Source organism: Scardinius erythrophthalmus (genome assembly GCF_964197995.2).
Source record: "Scardinius erythrophthalmus genome assembly, chromosome: 6".
Lineage (NCBI taxonomy): Eukaryota > Metazoa > Chordata > Actinopteri > Cypriniformes > Leuciscidae > Scardinius > Scardinius erythrophthalmus.
The window spans coordinates 16,528,924-16,549,300 of NC_138226.1; the positions used below are offsets into that span (position 1 = coordinate 16,528,924).

The 20,377-nt window shown below is 38.3% G+C and overlaps 1 protein-coding gene across 4 annotated transcripts in view; it reads left to right on the forward strand.

Moving 5' to 3' along the window:
* abi3bpa (ABI family, member 3 (NESH) binding protein a) overlaps window positions 1-20,337 on the forward strand; it is a 31,271-nt gene extending 10,934 nt beyond the window's left edge. Inside the window, exons 2-22 of one of the 4 annotated variants that reach the window (XM_081367343.1) lie at window positions 2,823-3,002; window positions 3,459-3,527; window positions 4,608-4,740; window positions 5,588-5,769; window positions 6,596-6,642; window positions 6,728-6,773; window positions 6,860-6,937; window positions 9,650-10,951; window positions 11,427-11,501; window positions 11,980-12,135; window positions 12,790-12,858; window positions 14,068-14,109; window positions 14,215-14,340; window positions 14,552-14,641; window positions 14,731-14,940; window positions 16,558-16,663; window positions 16,940-17,019; window positions 18,555-18,584; window positions 18,700-18,858; window positions 18,944-19,066; window positions 19,154-20,337. In XM_081367343.1, coding sequence (XP_081223469.1) covers window positions 2,823-3,002; window positions 3,459-3,527; window positions 4,608-4,740; window positions 5,588-5,769; window positions 6,596-6,642; window positions 6,728-6,773; window positions 6,860-6,937; window positions 9,650-10,951; window positions 11,427-11,501; window positions 11,980-12,135; window positions 12,790-12,858; window positions 14,068-14,109; window positions 14,215-14,340; window positions 14,552-14,641; window positions 14,731-14,940; window positions 16,558-16,663; window positions 16,940-17,019; window positions 18,555-18,584; window positions 18,700-18,858; window positions 18,944-19,066; window positions 19,154-19,269 — 3,419 coding nt within the window. In that variant the 3' untranslated portion in view covers window positions 19,270-20,337. The remainder of the gene's footprint in view (window positions 1-2,822; window positions 3,003-3,458; window positions 3,528-4,607; window positions 4,741-5,587; window positions 5,770-6,595; window positions 6,643-6,727; window positions 6,774-6,859; window positions 6,938-9,649; window positions 10,952-11,426; window positions 11,502-11,979; window positions 12,136-12,789; window positions 12,859-14,067; window positions 14,110-14,214; window positions 14,341-14,551; window positions 14,642-14,730; window positions 14,941-16,557; window positions 16,664-16,939; window positions 17,020-18,554; window positions 18,585-18,699; window positions 18,859-18,943; window positions 19,067-19,153) is intronic. The other 3 variants (XM_081367344.1, XM_081367345.1, XM_081367346.1) reach the window with 3 other exon arrangements.
* The last annotated feature ends 40 nt before the right edge of the window (window positions 20,338-20,377 follow it).

Sequence of the window (20,377 nt, forward strand, 5' to 3'; positions counted from 1 at the left end):
TGATTAAGGCCGAGGGGTTATCCTTTTACCACCTCAATCATAGACTTTAAGTCCCATTTAAGTCCCGTGTGATCTGTACACCTTCCAGGTAAGCATACATGAACAAGTCATGTATTGCCCTGCTTACCCTTGGCTCGGCTCTCCCGCGCTGGCACAACCTGTCAATTCGGGTGCGGCTATCTTACTGTAGTGTGTAGTAGCCTTTATTGTAACTTAGTCACAAGTACCAGCGAAATTAGCCATCAACCTGTCCATACAAACATACATACAATATGACAAGGGGGTAGACAGGACAGGAAGACAGAGGATTGAGGAAAAAAATACAGCATAACATGAGGAAAGGTGAGGAGAAAAAAAAAAGGCAACCCCCCCAGACTATGCTCCTGTAAGGAGTACAGTTTGGGAACAGTAAAAAAACACCTCAGCAACATTAGCACATATCAGTACACTCTACAACATGAACACACAAGACTTGCAACAGGGGAGGGGAGTGGGGGATGGAGGTAACCCAGCACAGGCAAGCAGCCATCCGATCCTGCAGCCATTCTCGGCGCTGGTCACAGACCCGCCTGTCAGACTGGGGGTACAAAGCGTTGAAGGCGAGGGATGGGGGGTGGGGGGTGATTGCATATCTGTATATATGTAAGAGTTCGTGTATGTGTAGGCCTGGAGAGTCGCTACTCCTGGCATCATAATCTAAGTGCCTCAGTCCACAGGATTGTCGCAGGAATTTACACGGCTATTCTCCTGGTCCATTTTGGTCTCCGAAACGATCCATTTGTCTTTGCAAAGCTATGAGCTTCTCCATGATGTTATCCATATTGTGGTTCATAGTCACAGTCTGAGTGCTGACAGCTCTGCCCACTGCTTCAATCATGACGGGCAGCCCTGTGGGACTTTGGACAGCTGTCACCGTCTTCTTAATTCCTCGATAAATCAGGGCAATGCCTAATCCAATCAGTAGAAGACCTGTTATCATGGTTCCGAATAGGTAGATATCTTCAATGTCCTCCACAGAAAGAGCCGCCAGACACACGACCCGCCACCTCTCCCATGTGTCCATCGTGTAGCCAGCTGCGAACGTTGCGGCAGGGCAGTCAGGTTCCCCCGAACACAAGCTTCTCGTCGAGAAGATGGTGTCAATTGCGTTGAGAGACCAGTTGATCAAATCCATAATTCCTTAGTTTGGAGAGCAGTGCAGAGAGAGTCTCTCAAAGTACAAGACAGTAGACTAGACAAGACGAGAGGAGCAAAGCAGGGGAGGTAAGGGAGAGGAGGGGAAGAAAATGCGACCGCCTTCGTTGCGAGCCAAAGAAGTGGCTCTTTGGCTCTCTAACTACGTCTATTACTAGCTAATTGATGAGGGGCTGTTAGGCAGCATTTGGGACACTAAACTTAGCTATACTATTACTACTAGTCAAGAACTACAGTGTAAGTAAACCTAGATCAGCTGACACTGAACCCCATGCTGAGTTCCACAGCAGTGAAGTCACCAGTGTGCCCTGGTTGTGTAATGACGTTCACTCTATTAAACAAAACCTTCCTTAACACATTAAATTGAGCTCTGACAGAAATGGTGGCCATCTTGAAAATGGTCGCCATCTTGAATTTGAGCGGCACACTCCTTTTTCCATGATAATGTTCCTTGAATAATATTTGTACCAAATTTTTGTACCAAAAAGTGACTCTTAGAGAGTATCTGTGCCAAATGTCATGCTTTTATACCAATTTGAATGATTCTCTTGAAATATGCCATTAATCTGCTGCACTATTGCTGGAAAGTGCAGCTTTATTCCTTTTTTAAGTAAATTTCTTATATAAAGTATACACTACATTTTAAAACATTTTAAAAAATGTTAATGGTAATAACACAATATTACTGTTTTTTTTTTTTCTTCAAACAAATGCTCCCTTGGTAAGACCTTTCAAAAACATGAAAAAATATGATAAACTCCAAACTTTTGAATGGTAGTGTAGCTCTGATCATTTGATTTTGGAAGAATTTGATGAGAAATGTTTAAGCTCATGATGAAATCTCAGACTTTTGATAGCAAAAAGTTTGTTTTTTTTTTGACAAAAAGTCTTGGCAAATCTATGAAAATGATGTGATCTCTTCTGAAACTCTAAAGGAGAAATATGCGAGAAGCAGGATAAGTCTTAATTTGTTTTCCATTTATTCTCACTGCCGTCTAGGAGAAATCATTCTTCAGTTTCATATTCTATGGATGCAACAAGTGTTTTCTCACGTTACACCCACACATGGTTTCTGACATTTCTCTGAAACACAGCAGTTTATCTGCTGATTCCTCTGGGAGTGATACAGAAACCAGCTCTGATGTAATAAATGGGTTGTTTGTGTGATCTGGAGCTCTGTGCTCAATGCCAGGGGTTTCCCTCACAGCAGTAACCACTTTCTCTGGCATAGGACACTGTTTCATCATTCATTCTTCAGAAACGCACCACACATTTATGAGAAACTAACCACAGGGGTCCTGCACTGGGATTATTATACGTGTTTGTGTTTTGTTGTCATAGTTTGCAAATCTAGGTAATTTTAACGGCAGAACATGATGTTTGTGTGGGAGACATCGCTGGCGGCAAGTGCATGGGCGCATGACCAAAACACTTTCAGTTACACTGTATAAGTGTAACTTTTGGAAAGAGGAAAATCTGACACTGGACTGATTGTTATTCCAAATCTCTTGGCAGAAACGTTGTAGATACAGTCACATGACTTCTAATATCCCTAGCTGAAGTCATTATGTAAATGTAAGGGACTGAACTGAATCTGACATCACTTTTCCTGTGTATTTGAATCCTAGAGCAAAGACAAAACATGAGGGTGCGTATCAGCGCTGTTGGAGACACCATTGTATTCAAGTTCATTCGGCCCCACGTGGACAGCAGACTGGAGGGATATATCCTGGGCTATGGCAGTAGCATGCTCTCGAAACAATTCATTAATCTGCCTGAGGATGGACAACCCTTTGAGACTGAGATAGGTACCGTCTTTTTTCTTTAGCCCTCTTTCATAGAGTTTGTTGTTTATTTTAACTGATTCATATAATATTTTTAATCTTACAGTTCAAACTACAATCCGGCCTCTAGTTCATAAATGCCAGAGGAGAACTGGCCCCCGACTGAGCCTGGGTTCTCCCAAGGTTTTTTTTTTTTCTCCATTAGGTCACCTGATGGAGTTTTAGGACTCCATTAGGTCACTTGATGGAGTTTTTCGGTTCCTTGCCACTGTTGCCTTTGGCTTGCTCAGTTGGGGATATTTTGGGGATATTTTATTTTATTTTATCAATCAATAAATTCCACTAGAAACAAACCTTGTTGTATTATTTTAATTTAACACTGTGAAGCTGCTTTGATACAATCTGTATTGTGAAAAGCGCTATACAAATATACTTGACTTGACTTGACTTGACTTGACTTGATTCTCCTCTTTTTTCTAGATGCTGAGCCCAAATATCTGATTGCGGTACAATCAAAGAAACCTGAGGAACCTAAGAAACAATGCACAGGTAAGAAACACTGTTGGTCAGCCGATATGTCGCCAAAGCCGATCCCTGATTTTAAAATATGCTGTGCTATGTTGCCCAATATATCATATTCATGCCATTTTCACTGTGTGCTATATGTAAAATTAGTGTTACCTTGTCTTTATAGGAAAAAAACATGATTACCAGTGCGCACAAATTTACTTGATTACTGAGTGCCATTACAGTGTTTACTTCCTTTTTATTAATATATTTTTAAACAATTACTTTATTTGTGAAAAGTACTGTAATAGGATTGCAGAATCAATTGCCATCTAAAATAGAAGCATGTTTATTTTAAAGATTTTTTTTACATTTATTTTCATATTTATTTTTAATTTATTAAATATTAATTAAAATAAATATAAATTATATATCTGCACCGGCCATCAAAAAAACAATTGTCGACCACTACATGGTACCACAAATTAAATTTGACAACAATTTACATCTGCGCATGCAGTGGCCCCAAAAAATATTTGTCCACATAAACCACACTTAAAAAGAATGTCATTGCATTAGATTTGCTTTTATACAACAGTTTGAGAAGTCAATATTGAGTCAAAGTCAATAACTTAGTCTATTTTTGCTTCTCTGATGAAAATTGTTCTAAACAAAGTCTAAGCTGTTTTGTCTTTATCCTGAATGAATAAGGCATTTGAATAATCGATATAGTAAATGACATTACTGCGTCCCAAATTCCCTACTTATACTGTGACACTTTATAATAAGTGTACAGTAATAAAGTACTTACTAAACTATTCATTTATAGTTAATTCATAGTAAATGTATTGTAGTCTCTACATTGTTAGTATATGAATAGGCTGTATACAAATAATGAGTTCTTCATTCATTGTCACTGTAATTAACCAAATTATTATTGTTTAAGTGAATAAAAAAAGATGTTGATGCAGGAACATGTTGCACATGGTGAAATTGCGTTCACCATTGGAATAAGAACTTCGCAACCGTTAAAAAACTACATTAAGTGTGACTTAAGTGTCCATATTTTTTGGCCATTAGTATGCACTAAATTTGAGCTGATTACTGTCTTGTGACCTCCAGGGAAAGTGGATCTAGAAAAACCATTAAACGTTGTGATCGGCTCGGTGACAGAGTCGTCGGTTCTGGTGTCCTGGGGGACACTACTAACCACCTCATTCATGGATTCCGTTCTAGAGGACTGTATTGATGAAGGGTATGTGTCCTAACGCGTCTGTGTGTATGTCCATGAACCGTGTGGGTGTTATCTGGATGACTGGATTTAATCAGATTTAATGTTGTTGACCGTCTTTCAAGATGTGCAATTATTTTACTGACAGAAGACACAGAGCAGGTATAGGACCATGTGTGCAGATGCTCATGTGGTCCACAAACAACCAGACACTCTGATCACCCACATCAAGGGGCAAAACAACAGAACAACAGAAACAACAAAACAACTTTAATAAACTAAACAGTACCAAAAACAGTAAAAACAGAAAAAGGGAAACAGTAAAATGGAGTAATAAAATTAACAGATGTTTGAAAAAAAAAAAGAATTTGAGTGTGTATATATGTGCAGACAAATACACACATTTTATTTTTCTATCATGGTGGAGACTTTCCATCTTTTGTATTTGTACTAAACTAATGATGTTTTCTATCTCCAGTTAGTATGTTTATTAAGTCATGTTGCTCATAGATACGGTTGGCTGATCGCTGCAAGCTGACTTCAGTTTGACTGTCCTTGTGAGGACATATGGTCTGCACAATGTAGGCAAAACCTAACCCACTCACACTCTCCTTCCTTGGACAAGTTAGTGGAAAGGAAAGCTTGACTTCAGCCCTCTACAAAACAACAAATTTGTTCTCCAACTCCATAAAAACCTAGCAGAGAGAGAGAGAGAGAGAGAAATAACTGGGGAAAAAGAGGGCATACATTTTTAAAATCTGGGTTTTGCCAATTAGTGCCATATCAAAATTCTCCTTTGCCTGTTAATACTGCCTTTTTAAATTAAGTTATAGTTTCTAGAGTCTGGTTTTCCTTTTTTGTCTCCTCTCAGACAGTTCACAGTGCGCTACAGAGAGAAAGAACCCAGCAATACCTGGAACTACCAGACCTGTCCATCCACCAGCACAGTCATTGACAACCTCAAACCAGATGCTCTTTATGAGTTTGCGGTCCGACCAGACACTGACAAAAAGAGTGGAGCCTGGAGCCCACCAGTCACCCATAACACAGCTGGTGTGTCCCACTACAGATCATCATCCATTTTGTCTCACTCTATATGGCTGTAAAAAAACCTCTTTACAATATTCACAAATTTATACTAGAATACTTGAGGAAATGAATAATCACAATTGAGATTCAGCTTCAATATCTCAGTTTGCCCTAGATAGCAATTATATTAAATGGAGAGGCATGGAGACTTTTGTTTGAAGGGATAGTTCACCCAAAAATGAAAATTCTGTCATTAATTACTCACCCTCATGTCGTTCCAAACCCGTAAGACTTTCGTTCATCTTCAGAACACAAATGAAGATCTTTTTGATGAAATCTGAGACAGTTTTGTACTCTCCATTGACAGCTACGCAACTACCACTTTGATGCTTCAAAAAGTTCATAAAGAGATTTTAAAAATAATCCATATATATTGAGCGGTTTAGTCCAAATTTGGAGGGATCGAAAGAAAGCTCTCAGATTTCATCAAAAAGATCTTTATTTGTGCTCCGAAGTTGAACGAAGGTCTTACGGCTTTGGAACGACATGAGGGTGAGTAATTAAGGACAGAATTTTTGGGTGAACTAACCCTTAAGTCTTGTGTTTCTCAGTATTTTTCTTCTGAGAAAAAGACTTTAGGAATCTCATGTGTTTCTTATGTGTCTCATGTTGAGTCATAGATTTTAATATGCTATATCTCTCATCAGATTCTGAGCTGTGCTATCTACAACTACATCTACTATCTACATTAATTTTATAGTTATAGACCCTTATTGAGTCAACAATATCTGACACAAAACTGATACTTAAATGTACTGTAACTGAGAAGTAACTGTATTTTTTCCTACAGATCAAATAATAAAGCCATTTAATGAACTGATCCAGGCGAAGGTTAAAGTAAGTATATAGCTGTGCTGTAGGGACAAACTTTTTATTCTCCTTTTCTCTCTCTTTTGTTAACCTTGGATGTTTTTTTAAACAGAAGCCAGTCTTAGCAAGCCAACCATCATTGTTGCCTTCAGTGCCAGGTTAAAGACTTCTTTTTCCATCCTAAACACAGTCACTGATATGAGTAATGAATAAATACGTAATTAATTTTCCTGCCACTTTCTAGTCTCAAACATCATTACCCAGACAAGAGCAGCTCCTCTCCTCAAACACACTGGCCTTCCAAAGCCATGGAAAACTTCAGGTAAATGACACTCTCTCACCTTTGAAGCCAAGCATAATATTACATTAGCAGAATGGAATACAGGCATAATTCACACACCATACTGCACAGTATTTACTGCATACTGCCTACTATTTCTTATTGCTTGTAATCAGTATGCAACAATTGAAAAGGTTGTATGATGCCTTGTTGCCACATTACCTCACTACGTAGCATGTACAGTGAGGAAAATAAGTATTTGAACACCCTGCTATTTTGCAAGTTCTCCCACTTGGAAATCATGGAGGGGTCTGAAATTGTCATCGTAGGTGCATGTCCACTGTGAGAGACCTAATCTAAAAAAAAAAAATCCAGAAATCACAATGTATGATTTTTTAACTATTTATTTGTGTGATACAGCTGCAAATAAGTATTTGAACACCTGAGAAAATCAATGTTAATATTTGGTACAGTAGCCTTTGTTTGCAATTACAGAGGTCAAACGTTTCCTGTAGTTTTTCACCAGGTTTGCACACACTGCAGGAGGGATTTAGGCACACTCCTCCACACAGATCTTCTCTAGATCAGTCAGGTTTCTGGGCTGTCGCTGAGAAACACGGAGTTTGAGCTCCCTCCAAAGATTCTCTATTGGATTTAGGTCTGGAGACTGGCTAGGCCACGCCAGAACCTTGATATGCTTCTTACAGAGCCACTCCTTGGTTATCCTGGCTGTGTGCTTCGGGTCATTGTCATGTTGGAAGACCCAGCCTCGACCCATCTTCAATGCTCTAACTGAGGGAAGGAGGTTGTTCCCCAAAATCTCGCAATACATGGCCCCGGTCATCCTCTCCTTAATACAGTGCAGTCGGCCTGTCCCATGTGCAGAAAAACACCCCCAAAGCATGATGCTACCACCCCCATGCTTCACAGTAGGGATGGTGTTCTTGGGATGGTACTCATCATTCTTCTTCCTCCAAACACGTTTAGTGGAATTATGATCAAAAAGTTATATTTTGGTCTCATCTGACCACATGACTTTCTCCCATGACTCCTCTGGATCATCCAAATGGTCATTGGCAAACTTAAGACAGGCCTTGACATGTGCTGGTTTTAGCAGGGGAACCTTCCGTGCCATGCATGATTTAAAACCATGACGTCTTAGTGTATTACCAACAGTAACCTTGGAAACGGTGGTCCCAGCTCTTTTCAGGTCATTGACCAGCTCCTCCCGTGTAGTTCTGGGCTGATTTCTCACCTTTCTTAGGATCATTGAGACCCCACGAGGTGAGATCTTGCATGGAGCCCCAGTCCGAGGGAGATTGACAGTCATGTTTAGCTTCTTCCATTTTCTAATGATTGCTCCAACAGTGGACCTTTTTTCACCAAGTTGCTTGGCAATTTCCCCGTAGCCCTTTCCAGCCTTGTGGAGGTGTACAATTTTGTCTCTAGTGTCTTTGGACAGCTCTTTGGTCTTGGCCATGTTAGTAGTTGGATTCTTACTGATTGTATGGGGTGGACAGGTGTCTTTATGCAGCTAACGACCTCAAACAGGTGCATCTAATTTAGGATAATAAATGGAGTGGAGGTGGACATTTTAAAGGCAGACTAACAGGTCTTTGAGGGTCAGAATTCTAGCTGATAGACAGGTGTTCAAATACTTATTTGCAGCTGTATCATACAAATAAATAGTAAAAAAAAATCATATATTGTGATTTCTGGATTTTTTTTTTAGATTATGTCTCTCACAGTGGACATGCACCTACGATGACAATTTCAGACCCCTCCATGATTTCCAAGTGGGAGAACTTGCAAAATAGCAGGGTGTTCAAATACTTATTTTCCTCACTGTATATACAGACCTCCAGTTATCATCTCGGAAATAAATGGGACCATTGTGCATTCTTACCCAAATTTGCCAAAAAATGTGTCAAAAGGGAGATATACACAGTATACATATGAAATTGCTCTACATTGTCTCTTGCTGTTTAAAATCTTTTAACTATTTTTTGTCATATATTTTCAAAACTGTGTTTTCCATTGTCTTGTTTTCAATAGTTAAATTTTTTCCTTTAAAACTATCCTCTTCTTGAATGTGAAAAGGTCACATTTACCTCTCTTACAAAACAATAAATTGTTTTTACAACTAAACACCTGGTTTTCTTCATAAAACAACATTAGGCCTATAACTAAAATGACAAAAAAAAATTCTCACTGCTTTTCCACCTTTAAATGTTTAGACAACTTTAAACGCTAAACAAATCAAGTACACCTGCGTTAACTCATATTAATTATCCATCTATGTAAAACAAACTAAACTCTTCTGTTTTATGTCTGTGACCTGAATTGTTTTAATTGGACTTCTTGGACTTCACATGCAGTGGGTCCCCTGTCACAGTTTTCAAGATAAATTCCAAATAAATGTCCTTCACGTTTATCAAAACTCTGTGTGCCAGATTAGACTTTCCTGAGAGAGGGACAAATTGAAGGAAATGTTTTTTAGCATTGTATTGCCCTTCTTTTTGGTAGCTGACTTGGCATTGGGCAGTTAAAAAAAAACATTTATGAAAACGAAATTCAACTAATGTCTATAATTACTTTTCTTCTATACAAATTCATTTAAATTAAAACATAAAAATGTTCTTTTAACTTCTGTGATATGAGATCTACATCAGTGCCTTCTTATTTCTGTTTTTGTACTTGAACTGTCACATTTTCTTTGCATGTTTGTCATACATATTGTGTCTGTTTTTACAGTTTCATTAATAGGAGTGGAAAATCCCACAACAGCTGCTGATGATCAACCTGCCTTGAATGAGGCCCTTAGTTCCACTGACACACCTATCTTCCTGGCCACGCCAAAAACCACAAGCACAGTTCGAACTCAAAACCCCACCAGTCACCCTAGCACTACCCAAACAGATCCTCACACAGAGCAACATACTAGTTTAATCCCACATCTACCTACGACAACTCAGTCAGAACCGTCCACAACCAAACTACAAACCAGCACAACCCAACCACCACCCACTACAACCCAAAAATATACCATCAAAACACAGATCTCAGTTAAAGTTCAACCATATACAGCCAAACAGCTTCTGAATACAGCCCAGCAGTTTAGTGAAACAACACCTAGTTCATCTACAACCAAACTACCACTTCACCAAATCCAACAACACACCACAAGCACTGTCCAGGAACATCCCTACCCATCTAAGAAACAAGACACCATAACTCAAGAGAGTCTCCGTACAAGGAAAATTCAGCCCAGTACCAAGCTGCATCGGTTGAGCTCAACCCAACGTACACAAGGCACGTCCAAACACCAAACCACTCACACTTTCTCAAAATCCACTTCCTATTACCAGTCCAGCACAATCACACATTCTGAACAGCCAAACAACAAACCAACAACAACACCTAATTGGTCTACAAATGTCCATTATCCAACAAACACAGCTTTGAATTCACCCACAACTTTAGCAAACATTCAGAATGGATTAGTATCACGGCAGACTACCGATTTCATCAGGCAACCAGTATTTAGCACTAATCCATCTATCCCTGAAGAACATTCTGCATCCCATATTACCACAATTGAAGATTTGCCTCTTAGATTTAGCACTGATCCATCTATCCCTGAAGAATATTCTGCATCCCATATTACCACAACTGAAGATTTGCCTCTTAGATTTAGCACTGATCCATCTATCCCTGAAGAATATTCTGTATCCCAAATTACCACAACTGAAGATTTGCCTCTTACCGAAAACGTACAGGAACTGACTCCACACCCTATATATCCACTCACTTTTTGGTACCAGCCCCAACCCAATACCACAGCACAACATTCCACAACTACAAAACAGCAAGCTAGCACTGCCAAATTCAACCCCAAAACATATTCCCAGGTTGAAAACCAGCCACTTAACCCTGAAGAACAGTTGCCAGGTACCCAAAAACCTAAAACTGCTTTCATCAAATCCAATGCTATTCAAAACTCACCCGTGGCGGAGAAGGTAACAGTGAGGACGAGTCAACCAGGTCCACCAGAGGGTAACTTCTCCCCTAGACATATAGTATAGAAAAATATTAGTTCTAGTAAATTGAATTGTAGAAATCTGGCAAACTAAAATGTATCATTTAAGACAGGGGTGTCCAATCCTGCACCTGGAGGGCCACTATCCTGCAGAGTTTAGCTCCTATCCTAAATAAAGTAAACACACCTGAATCAACTAATTAAGGTCTTCCGGATTACTAGAAACTTCCAGGCAAGTGTGTTGGGGTAGGACATTGGTGAAGGACATTGGCCTTCCAGGAGCAGGATTGGACACCCGTTGAAGAAGTTCTTTGATGTTTTTCATTCATTTTCATATGCCTTCTTTTTAATTATTGGTGCCAGAAATTCCTTTAACAGCCTGGATAACCTAGACAGGCTAAAAGCTATTGGTCAGGGATCTTCTGAGAACATTATCATTACAATATTTTTACCTTTGAATGAGACTTATGTCAGTCTGCCTCTGTATGTCAGCTAGTTCCCAGCCAAAGGACGAACAGCTACTATCACTGCCAACACTTACAAATGAGGTGGCTAATAGGAATGATGGTAATGATGTCAGCTCCAGTTTTACTCCTTCTAACTGTGCTGTTTGTCACCTGTCCGTATTAACCGCATATATCTTCATTGTACACAGTATTGTTGTGATTGTCACCACCACTTCCAAACGTCATCCTGCTGGGCAATGCTATTACCACCTCACTAGAGCTGAAAAACCCCCACCACTTCCCCTCAATCGTCTTTAAACCATCACCTACGGCACCAACTCTCACATTACCATGCCATGCGTTCAACTCAAATGCCTGACTGTTTCATCCACTCTTAAAAACACTGCCACTGTCATAATGCTGCGCACACCATTTCACACCATCTTCACTTCTAGATTTGTTGGCTTCTGTTTTTGGATAGCTGGTGCTCTTTTGTGAGCTTCCCAGACACATCCCCATTCAGTCAGTCAACAATTCTGTTGCCATAATCTTTAATCATGTTCTCTTTCCCATCACTGACTGTGTTTGTGTTTATCTAGGCAGAGGTAACTTCCGTAACTCTTCGGTGTCCCGCCCCTTGGCACGAAATGTTACACAGAGACTGAGGCCGCATGGTCGTGTCCCTCTGATTCCCCCTACAAAGACTTTCAGGCCACCCCCTGTGTTTCGTAACTCAACTCTCAACAGGAAAAGGGGTATAAAAACATTGGCGGTCTTCACATTGACACAAACACAAAGACAAAGTTTTTCTTTTAATTAGGGCCTTTAACTGTTCAGCTTTCCTTTCATGCTTCCAAAGATCTATCCAGCCATCCTTACTTTCATTAATTCATTAATTCTGTCATTAATTTAGTTTTTATATATATTTATTATATATTTATATATATATTATGGATGTTAAACTTTCTCAGTTGATTGAATTGGCTTTTGTATATATCTATACATTCTTTTTTGCATGTGGTTTCTCTGTTGGGTTATAAATTCATTTCTTTAAGGGACTCTTAGGACCTGTTGACAAGATTTGTGTAATCTAAAGGGAAACCACACTCACACACAGTCTCTTTCTGCCAGAGGTCTGTTTCTCATCCTATCCTCTTCACACTGCCATTTAATTCTGCACTACAGCTGATTACTCCTGTGACACCTGATATTACAGCTGAAACTAAACATTTCAACATTTTAGTCTTTTTTTCCCTTCACATCTGGTCTCTTACTCTTAATATTTAACAAAAACACTCCCGTACTCATATTATTGTTTTACAGTGTTTCTGTATGCTTTTAACACATTTCTTTGTCATATCCTTTGAATGAAATGGGTTTGATTATAACAGTCTTTTGTATCCTGACAGTGCCTCATGGTGAGCGCCATATAGGCCTTTTGGCGGCCAAAACTCAGAAGGGTCCCAGAAAGCAACATGGTAAACTCCTTCATGGATTCTGAATGCTAATAGTTTTATCTTGTAAAGGGGGTTTCAATATATTTCCATTACAGTCCTTGTGATGTTACTGTAGTTTCAAAGCCAGTTGTGTTCTTCAGTTTTGAGTGATTTTGTAGCCCCTGTCCCAGAAAACTGTGAATCTAATTTTGCATAGTGCTAGACTGGATACAGTTTTAACATATTGTTTGAGATAGATGTCAATGTTTGGTAGAAAACATCTCTTGTTTTGAGAACGATTCCCTTGCAGCTGGATTTTATGACAATTCTAGGCCAAAGAAAATATTTATGTACTGTTCATGTCATAATGGATTTTCAGAGTTCTTTGGAAAAGCATGGCAAAACATGAGCATGGACCCTCTCACACTTTCTCCATCACCTTCTCCCAACCAAAGATAACACTGAAACTAGTCCCTCTGTCCTTATCCAATTGCTCATCCCATCCATCCAGTCCGACTTTTATTCAAAAGTCTACTGCCCTGAACACTTGATATATGATTGCTTGAGGAAAACGTGAAACTGTTTTACATTCATTCATTTTTTTCATCCTAAATTAGATTCCTGAAAATGATTTGGAGTGTTTTGCGAATCACATATTGGAGTACTGGACCATTAAAGAGAGCTGTGGGGAATAATCTTGTTTTGAATTTGATTAATTGACATTTTTTGGTCAATATTATCCTGGACTTCTATTTTGAGTGAATATCCAGAATTATAGCGGTGTAGTTCTGCACTCCATCATAGCATTGGTCCCGTAGAGCTGTTCTTGGAGACGTTGCAGTCCTGAGAGTCTGGACAGCATTAAAGGATCCCATTTGGCTCTCACAATACCCTGACTGTGCGGACATTAGCCTGATGTCATGCAGTATTTTTTTTTTTAAATTCCAACCATGTGAATGTTATTTGGAACATACTTTTTCTTCACTTCTAAATGATAGTCAGTGCAGTGTTTTCTGGCCTTGGACATTTATAATAATGTGAAATAGCTGTTCCTTTACGCTGCTATTATTTTTAATTGAAAACAAAATGAGAAGGACCAACACAATAAAAAAAGACATAGCTCTCTTTTTTTGTTTAGACTAATCTCAGCCACAGCATGACTTTATGGGTTTTTAATGTTTTCACTGAACCCTTGATTAACCAAAAACAGTTACCCCGTATCTCCTGCTAAACTTCTGTCTTCTTTTACAGTTAAGACAAAGCTAAACCAGGTTTCAGAGGCTGAAGAAAAGGGTGAGAACACTGACAAATAAAGAAATCAAAGTCGATATGGCGACAGTCTTGATGTGCATATATTTTGTTGCTGATTGATGAAACATTTTCCATGTTAACTTTTAGAAAATATTATTGATCTGAAGCAGATGGACCCAGTCCAAGATCTGAAACCTCTAGCTCCACCCACTACTGAAAAAGCAACCAATAAAGAAACTTCACAAACAACAACACCACAATCTGCTTTTGAAGGTATGTGGTAATTCATGTTCTGTGATTTGTACAGTTCATTTATAGAAAACTATGATGAAGACAACACACTGGATGCTGAAATTAGAGTATTTGTGTGCCAGTTTCTATTATAAAGTTGCAAGAAGATCTGCTGAGAATAATAGGCGTAATAAGTCTAACAGAGTTGGAGTCTTGATCTTTTGATTGTTTCATGTATGTCTTTGAATCTTAGGCAGTCGTTTTCACACCGGTGAAAACTCCTCTGTATTCAGTCCTCATCCCGTATCTGAGGTGGATGCAACGGGAAAGAAACGTTTTGTAGGTAGGTATATGGGTCAAAATCATTTATTGAGGAATTGGAGGTATATTTTACAATCTTTTGACAAGTCGTCGCCTGTCGTCTTTTTGCAGCGCCTCATGTGGTCTATAGAACTGACAAACGCCCGGAGGAGCCCTGCTCTGTCACTCAGTCTCTCAGCTTCTTTCCTGATGAGGAGGTGGTATACATGAATGTCACTGGCCCGCCCAAGACCCCTCCATCCAACCTTACTGTAGTCACAGTAGAAGGATGCCCCTCTTTCGTCATCCTTGACTGGGACAAAACAGACAATGAGACCACAGGTAGACTTAAAGTCGACATGAAATCAAAATTGACCCTATTTACTTTGTTAGCGCATATTACTAGTCTTGTGGTGAACAATTAATCCGTGCAAGTTAATACACAGAAAAAAATTTTTGCCGTGGTAATCTTTAATCAAAATCTGAAAAGTGACTTCCGGTCTGGAATGGCGTTCCTTTCCTGATGACGTCAGTTTGACGGCTTGGGTTGAAAACGCTTAACCACTCCCCTCAAACCGTTAGTCTGCTATGAGCAGAGTAGGAGAGGAGGAGTGCTAAAGTAAATCCCTGCCCTTTGTTCAATATTCCGTTTCACTGGGAAATACGTCACAACACTGGAGAAAAGTCGTTTGCAACTTCCGGTTCACGGGGACTTTAAAATAGAGAACTAGACATAAACTAGAGACAGTATAGAAGTTGGTGATGGACAATTTGAGAAATGAAAGGAAAAAGTTGCAATGCCCAATATGGCAGCTGTAGGAATGAAAGTTAAAAGAGCCAACAGCCTTTTCTGACGAATGCAATGTCTGTTTTTTAAAGGGTTCACTCAAAAATTACAATTATTTTATTAATTACTCACCCTCATGTCATTTCAACCCCCGGGGGGGGGGGGGGGGGGGATATCAGAAAACTCTCGGATTTCATAAAAAATATCTGTGTTCCGAAGATGAACGAAGATCTTACGGGTTTGGAAAGACATGAGGGTGAGTAATAAATGACAGAATTTTCCGTTTTGGGTGAACTAACCCTTTAACTCTGGAATGTGCATTAGCTGGACAAGCCTGAAAAATATATTTTTTTAGTGTTGGTTTGAGCTTAGGAAGTAAAATATATGATACCATTGTTGTCAGATTATATTGTTGATTTGAAATATGTCTTTGAACGGTACCCTTGACAAATTTTGACAGATTTTTAGTCTTTTCTCCATTCCATCAGAAAGGATCTGAAGTTTTATGCCCATTACTTACATAAAAAATAACTGCCCGAGAGAGGTGTTGCCAAGATGGCCGCCAAGTGAACTGGTTTGACTTGAGGCTTTGCTTAGACTTACTTTAGTTTGATTTAACATGATATATGAGATATAAAACATTTTTAAATCTGTCATTATTTTAAAATTTATTTTAAAATAAGTCAATCCAAACCTTTCATGGAAGAAAGGATATACACTGCCATTCAAAATTTTGTCTTTTTTTAAGCTGCCTCTTATTCCAAAAGCTGCCATTATTCCAGTCGTTAGTGTCACGTAATCCTTCAGAAATTATTTTAACATGAAAACAGTTGTTCCCCCTTGGATTCTTTAATTAAAAAAAAAACAAAAAAAAAACATTATTTAAATTAGAAATCTTTTGTAATTGTCTTTACTGTCACTTTTGATTAATTTAATGCATCCTTGATGGTTAAAAGTGTTACTTTAAAAAAAATCTTACTGGCCCAAAACTTTTGACTAACGACACCCCCCCTCCCCCCCATCCCCCCCATCCCAAAAGTACACACAAAAAAACACACACCATTAAATTATATTGAATACAATAAAACAGCTCAAACATTCCGGAAAACATCTCCTTCTATGTTCTATTAAAGATGTGAAACGACAATTTTTTTTTTTTGTTGTCTCAATAGAATATGACGTAGTTTCCTCAACCAAGGGTCCGCATGGAGAAGAGGTGTCCATCCAGACAACAAATCAAACACATACCGCTGTGGAGAACCTGAAACCAGAGAGCAGGTATGAACACATACCATGTTCTGTGTCATGGACTTCCTAAATTAAGCTAATTGCAGATGCTACACAGTACACACTAACCCATAGACCTATTTTAAAGAAGTCTTTAAGCAGATTGGAAATGAGGCCATCATTTAGTCCCTTCATGAAGCAGTTTTCATTGTGAGACCTTCAAGGTCCCCATATTATTTGTTACAGTAACATACATCTAAATAATAATATCTGGTTGTCTGACCAATACTATTGGCTCAGAATGGTTAACTCCATTTTCTCTTGCAGTTATGAATTCAAAGTTACACCCAAGAACGAGCTGGGTGCAGGCCCAACAAGTGATCCAGTCAGTTTTAGTACTGAGTCGGGTAAGCGGAAAGAGAAATGTTAAAGGCCTAAGACATGAATTCATTGTGAATAAATTGTGTGTTTAAGAATATCAGCGAAAAGCTCCAACCACAGTATGTTCTGAGATCATTGTGAAATCATCTGGCTCATCCAGTGACTCTGAGCTCTATTTATTCCAGAAGTGTCCCCAATTGGCCATTGTATCAACAAGAGAAGCATTAATGATTTTTACCTTCAGAGTCACTCTTTTCCATAACAAAATCAATGGCATGTGAAGTTCTAAAAAAGAAAACAAGCGCCAAAAAGGGAAACTTTCGTGCTGTTTCAAGATATCTGAAGCCATACGAGAGCTTTGTGTGAAAAACAGACCTTAATGTAAATCATTCAAAAACAATCGAAAGCATCGCAGTGAGTCACAAGTTGCGTGAGAGCCGATTGTGTTTGATGTCATTCAACAATTTAAATAAACTGGTACTCATGGAATAATAGAGTCAGGCAGGCCAAGGTAACTTAAGAACAAAAGATCGATCTCACAGGTGTGTGAAATTGGCATTGAACCATTGCTGTATAGTTAGCATATAAGCATTACTGTCAGCAGTGAGAGTAATGTGGCTAATGTGCCTAATAGTTCCAATGTGTTCACTCTTCTGTGTCTATTGAAGCCATTTAGGTAAAAAAAAATACAGTACTGGGGCCCTGATAAACTGCCAGAAAATAATAATAACCATGAGGATATCTGACACAAGCCCTGGAAAATTGTACATCATGAAGGACAACTCAGGGGAATTTCCTGGTGCTTTAGATTTTTTTGTAACTTTGTTAGAAATAAGTCCAAAAACATGCTGTTTTGATATATTCAGACCTTGAGTGGAGTTACTTACCTGATGGCATATTGTCTGGCTTATGTTTAAGGAAGGAATTCTTACCTTTGACAATTACGTGTTTGGATCAACCTAATTCACATATGTATAGTTTCATAGTAGGTATGGGGGAAAATGGTTAAGAAATGAACAATTTTATTCAGCAAGGATGCGTTAAATTGATCAAAAGTGACAGTAAAGATATTTATAAATTTAAAATAAATGTATGCTACAAATTATTTCTAATTAAACTAAATGTTGTTTTTAAAGTTCTATTTTTTAAAAAACATCATGAAAAAATATATTACAGTTTTCACCAAAATATTAAGCAGCACAGCTTTTAAAATTGATAATAATAATGTTTCTTGAGCACTAAATCATCATATTAGAAAGATTTCTGAAGGATCATGTGACATTGAAGACTGGAGAAATGATGCTGAAAATTCAGCTTTGCCATCTAGGAATAAATTACATTTTAAATATATTTAACTAGAAAATAGTTATTTTAAATTGTAATAATATTTCACAATATTCTTTTAAAAACAAACAAAAAATCCTACTGACTTCAAACTTTTGAACAGCAGTGTATGGCGCTCATGAAGCTAAATAGACATTATTGAAAAATCACAAAATATTGATTATGCATTTATGCATTATGCAAGTTGCTTTGACATCATGTTTCTTCTGTACTGCAGCTGATCCTCGCGTCAGTGAAACCCCCACTGGTAAGTGTTTCAATCCAAGTATACAATATATATTTAAAATACAAACACGCAATATACAAAATGTACAAGTCTAATCTAGACATGTAAAATGTCTAAACTATATGGGCTCTCATAGGTAAAAATGCCATCTGGTCATCGTTTCCGTTCAAAGCCGACTCGTACTCAGAGTGCAACGGGCGGCAGTTCATAAAGCGGACCTGGTACCGCAAGTTTGTGGGTATCCAGCTGTGCAACTCTCTCAGATACAAGATCTACCTGAGCGACTCTCTTAAAGGTCGGTGTCAACCATTTACAGACTCACCAAATATTTCTGCTAAAAGTAAGTTAGTTACTTTTTTACTTTTTAATTCTTTCTTCAGGGAAGTTCTACAGCATAGGAGATCAAACAGGGTATGGGGAGGACCACTGCCAATTTGTTGACTCGTTCCTGGACGGACGAACCGGTGGTCCTCTTCCGCCAAACCAATTACCACCCAGACAAGGTTTCTTATTAAAAAAAAAAACGTTTCTTAAACAAAAACACAATAATCTCAGACAAAAGATATGATGATTTCTCCTCTCTTATCAAGGCTTTTTCCGGGCCATGCGTCAAGAGCCTGTCCATTTTGGGGAGATCGGAGGAAATTCCATGATTAACTATGTGGCCTGGTACGAGTGCGGGATACCCATTCCTGGGAAGTGGTAGGACCTCGAGGAGCAGATGGAAGACATGACGGATAAGAAACAGCAGTTCCCATGGAAGAACCGGCCTTTTTTGATTGTCTACAGAGTATGCATCTCTGTTTTTCGGTTATCGAGCACATATAGAATTATTTATAGCTCAAACAGTTCAGCAAACGCACAGAGCTGAATAAATGTTACCATTGAGATTAAGAAGTTAAACTTTTGATAATATAGGGAAGCAGGCTCCCTTAAAGGCTAAATAAAGGTGTATATTATTTATCAAAATGTTGAATATGTCACTTAAAAAAATGCAGTAGTCACATATTTAAGTGAATATTTTTAAAGCTCTTTTCTTGCATACAATTTTTGTTATAGCTCAATTATTTAGTGGTGGGACTGTTTTGGGATGAGAAACTTCTGCTTAGGAATTGCCAAAGTAATTCCTAAAGGTGGATTGTTCTCCCAGTAAACTGACCTTTTTTGGACATTGCAAGTGTTGTGCTAAAGGTACCAGGTTTACTGGCTTTATATGGTCATGGCAGGAGTTGAAAAATTGGACATATCTGTAGTGTTTCAGTTACACTGGTCTCATGTGAATAGTCTCATTAAGTCTTTTGGCTTTGCTTATAAAATACTGTGTATTTTAACATTTATCTGGGTGCAATGCTTTGCCCCTAGACTTTGACCATGTTTTTTTTTTTTTTTTAAATAGAGTTGAGTTTTTTTCTGTTATTGTTAGTGAAACACGCTGTTAATAACGTACTGAACGTAATGAACCCAAAATATTCCTTCAACAGCTCAAGTTCAACATCAAACAAGGAATTTAAAGAGTTGGCATAATCCAAGCCATGCAGCTTTTCAATTAATTGTTGTAATTATCCTGTTTTATACTGTTATACTGTTTTTAATGTCATGCAATATCACTTTAACAAGGAAGTCTATTGTTTTGTACAGAAGTTCAGTGACTCATGATTTCCAGAGAAAGCTTTTAAATGCCAGATTTTATGAAAAAAAAAAGTTTTTACATTGATATTTAGATTTTATAGATGTTTATCTGCTTTACTAATAAAAGCACGAGCAATTTATTTAGTTTTATGATCTCTTTTTTTGTGGCTGTAATTTTTAAAAAG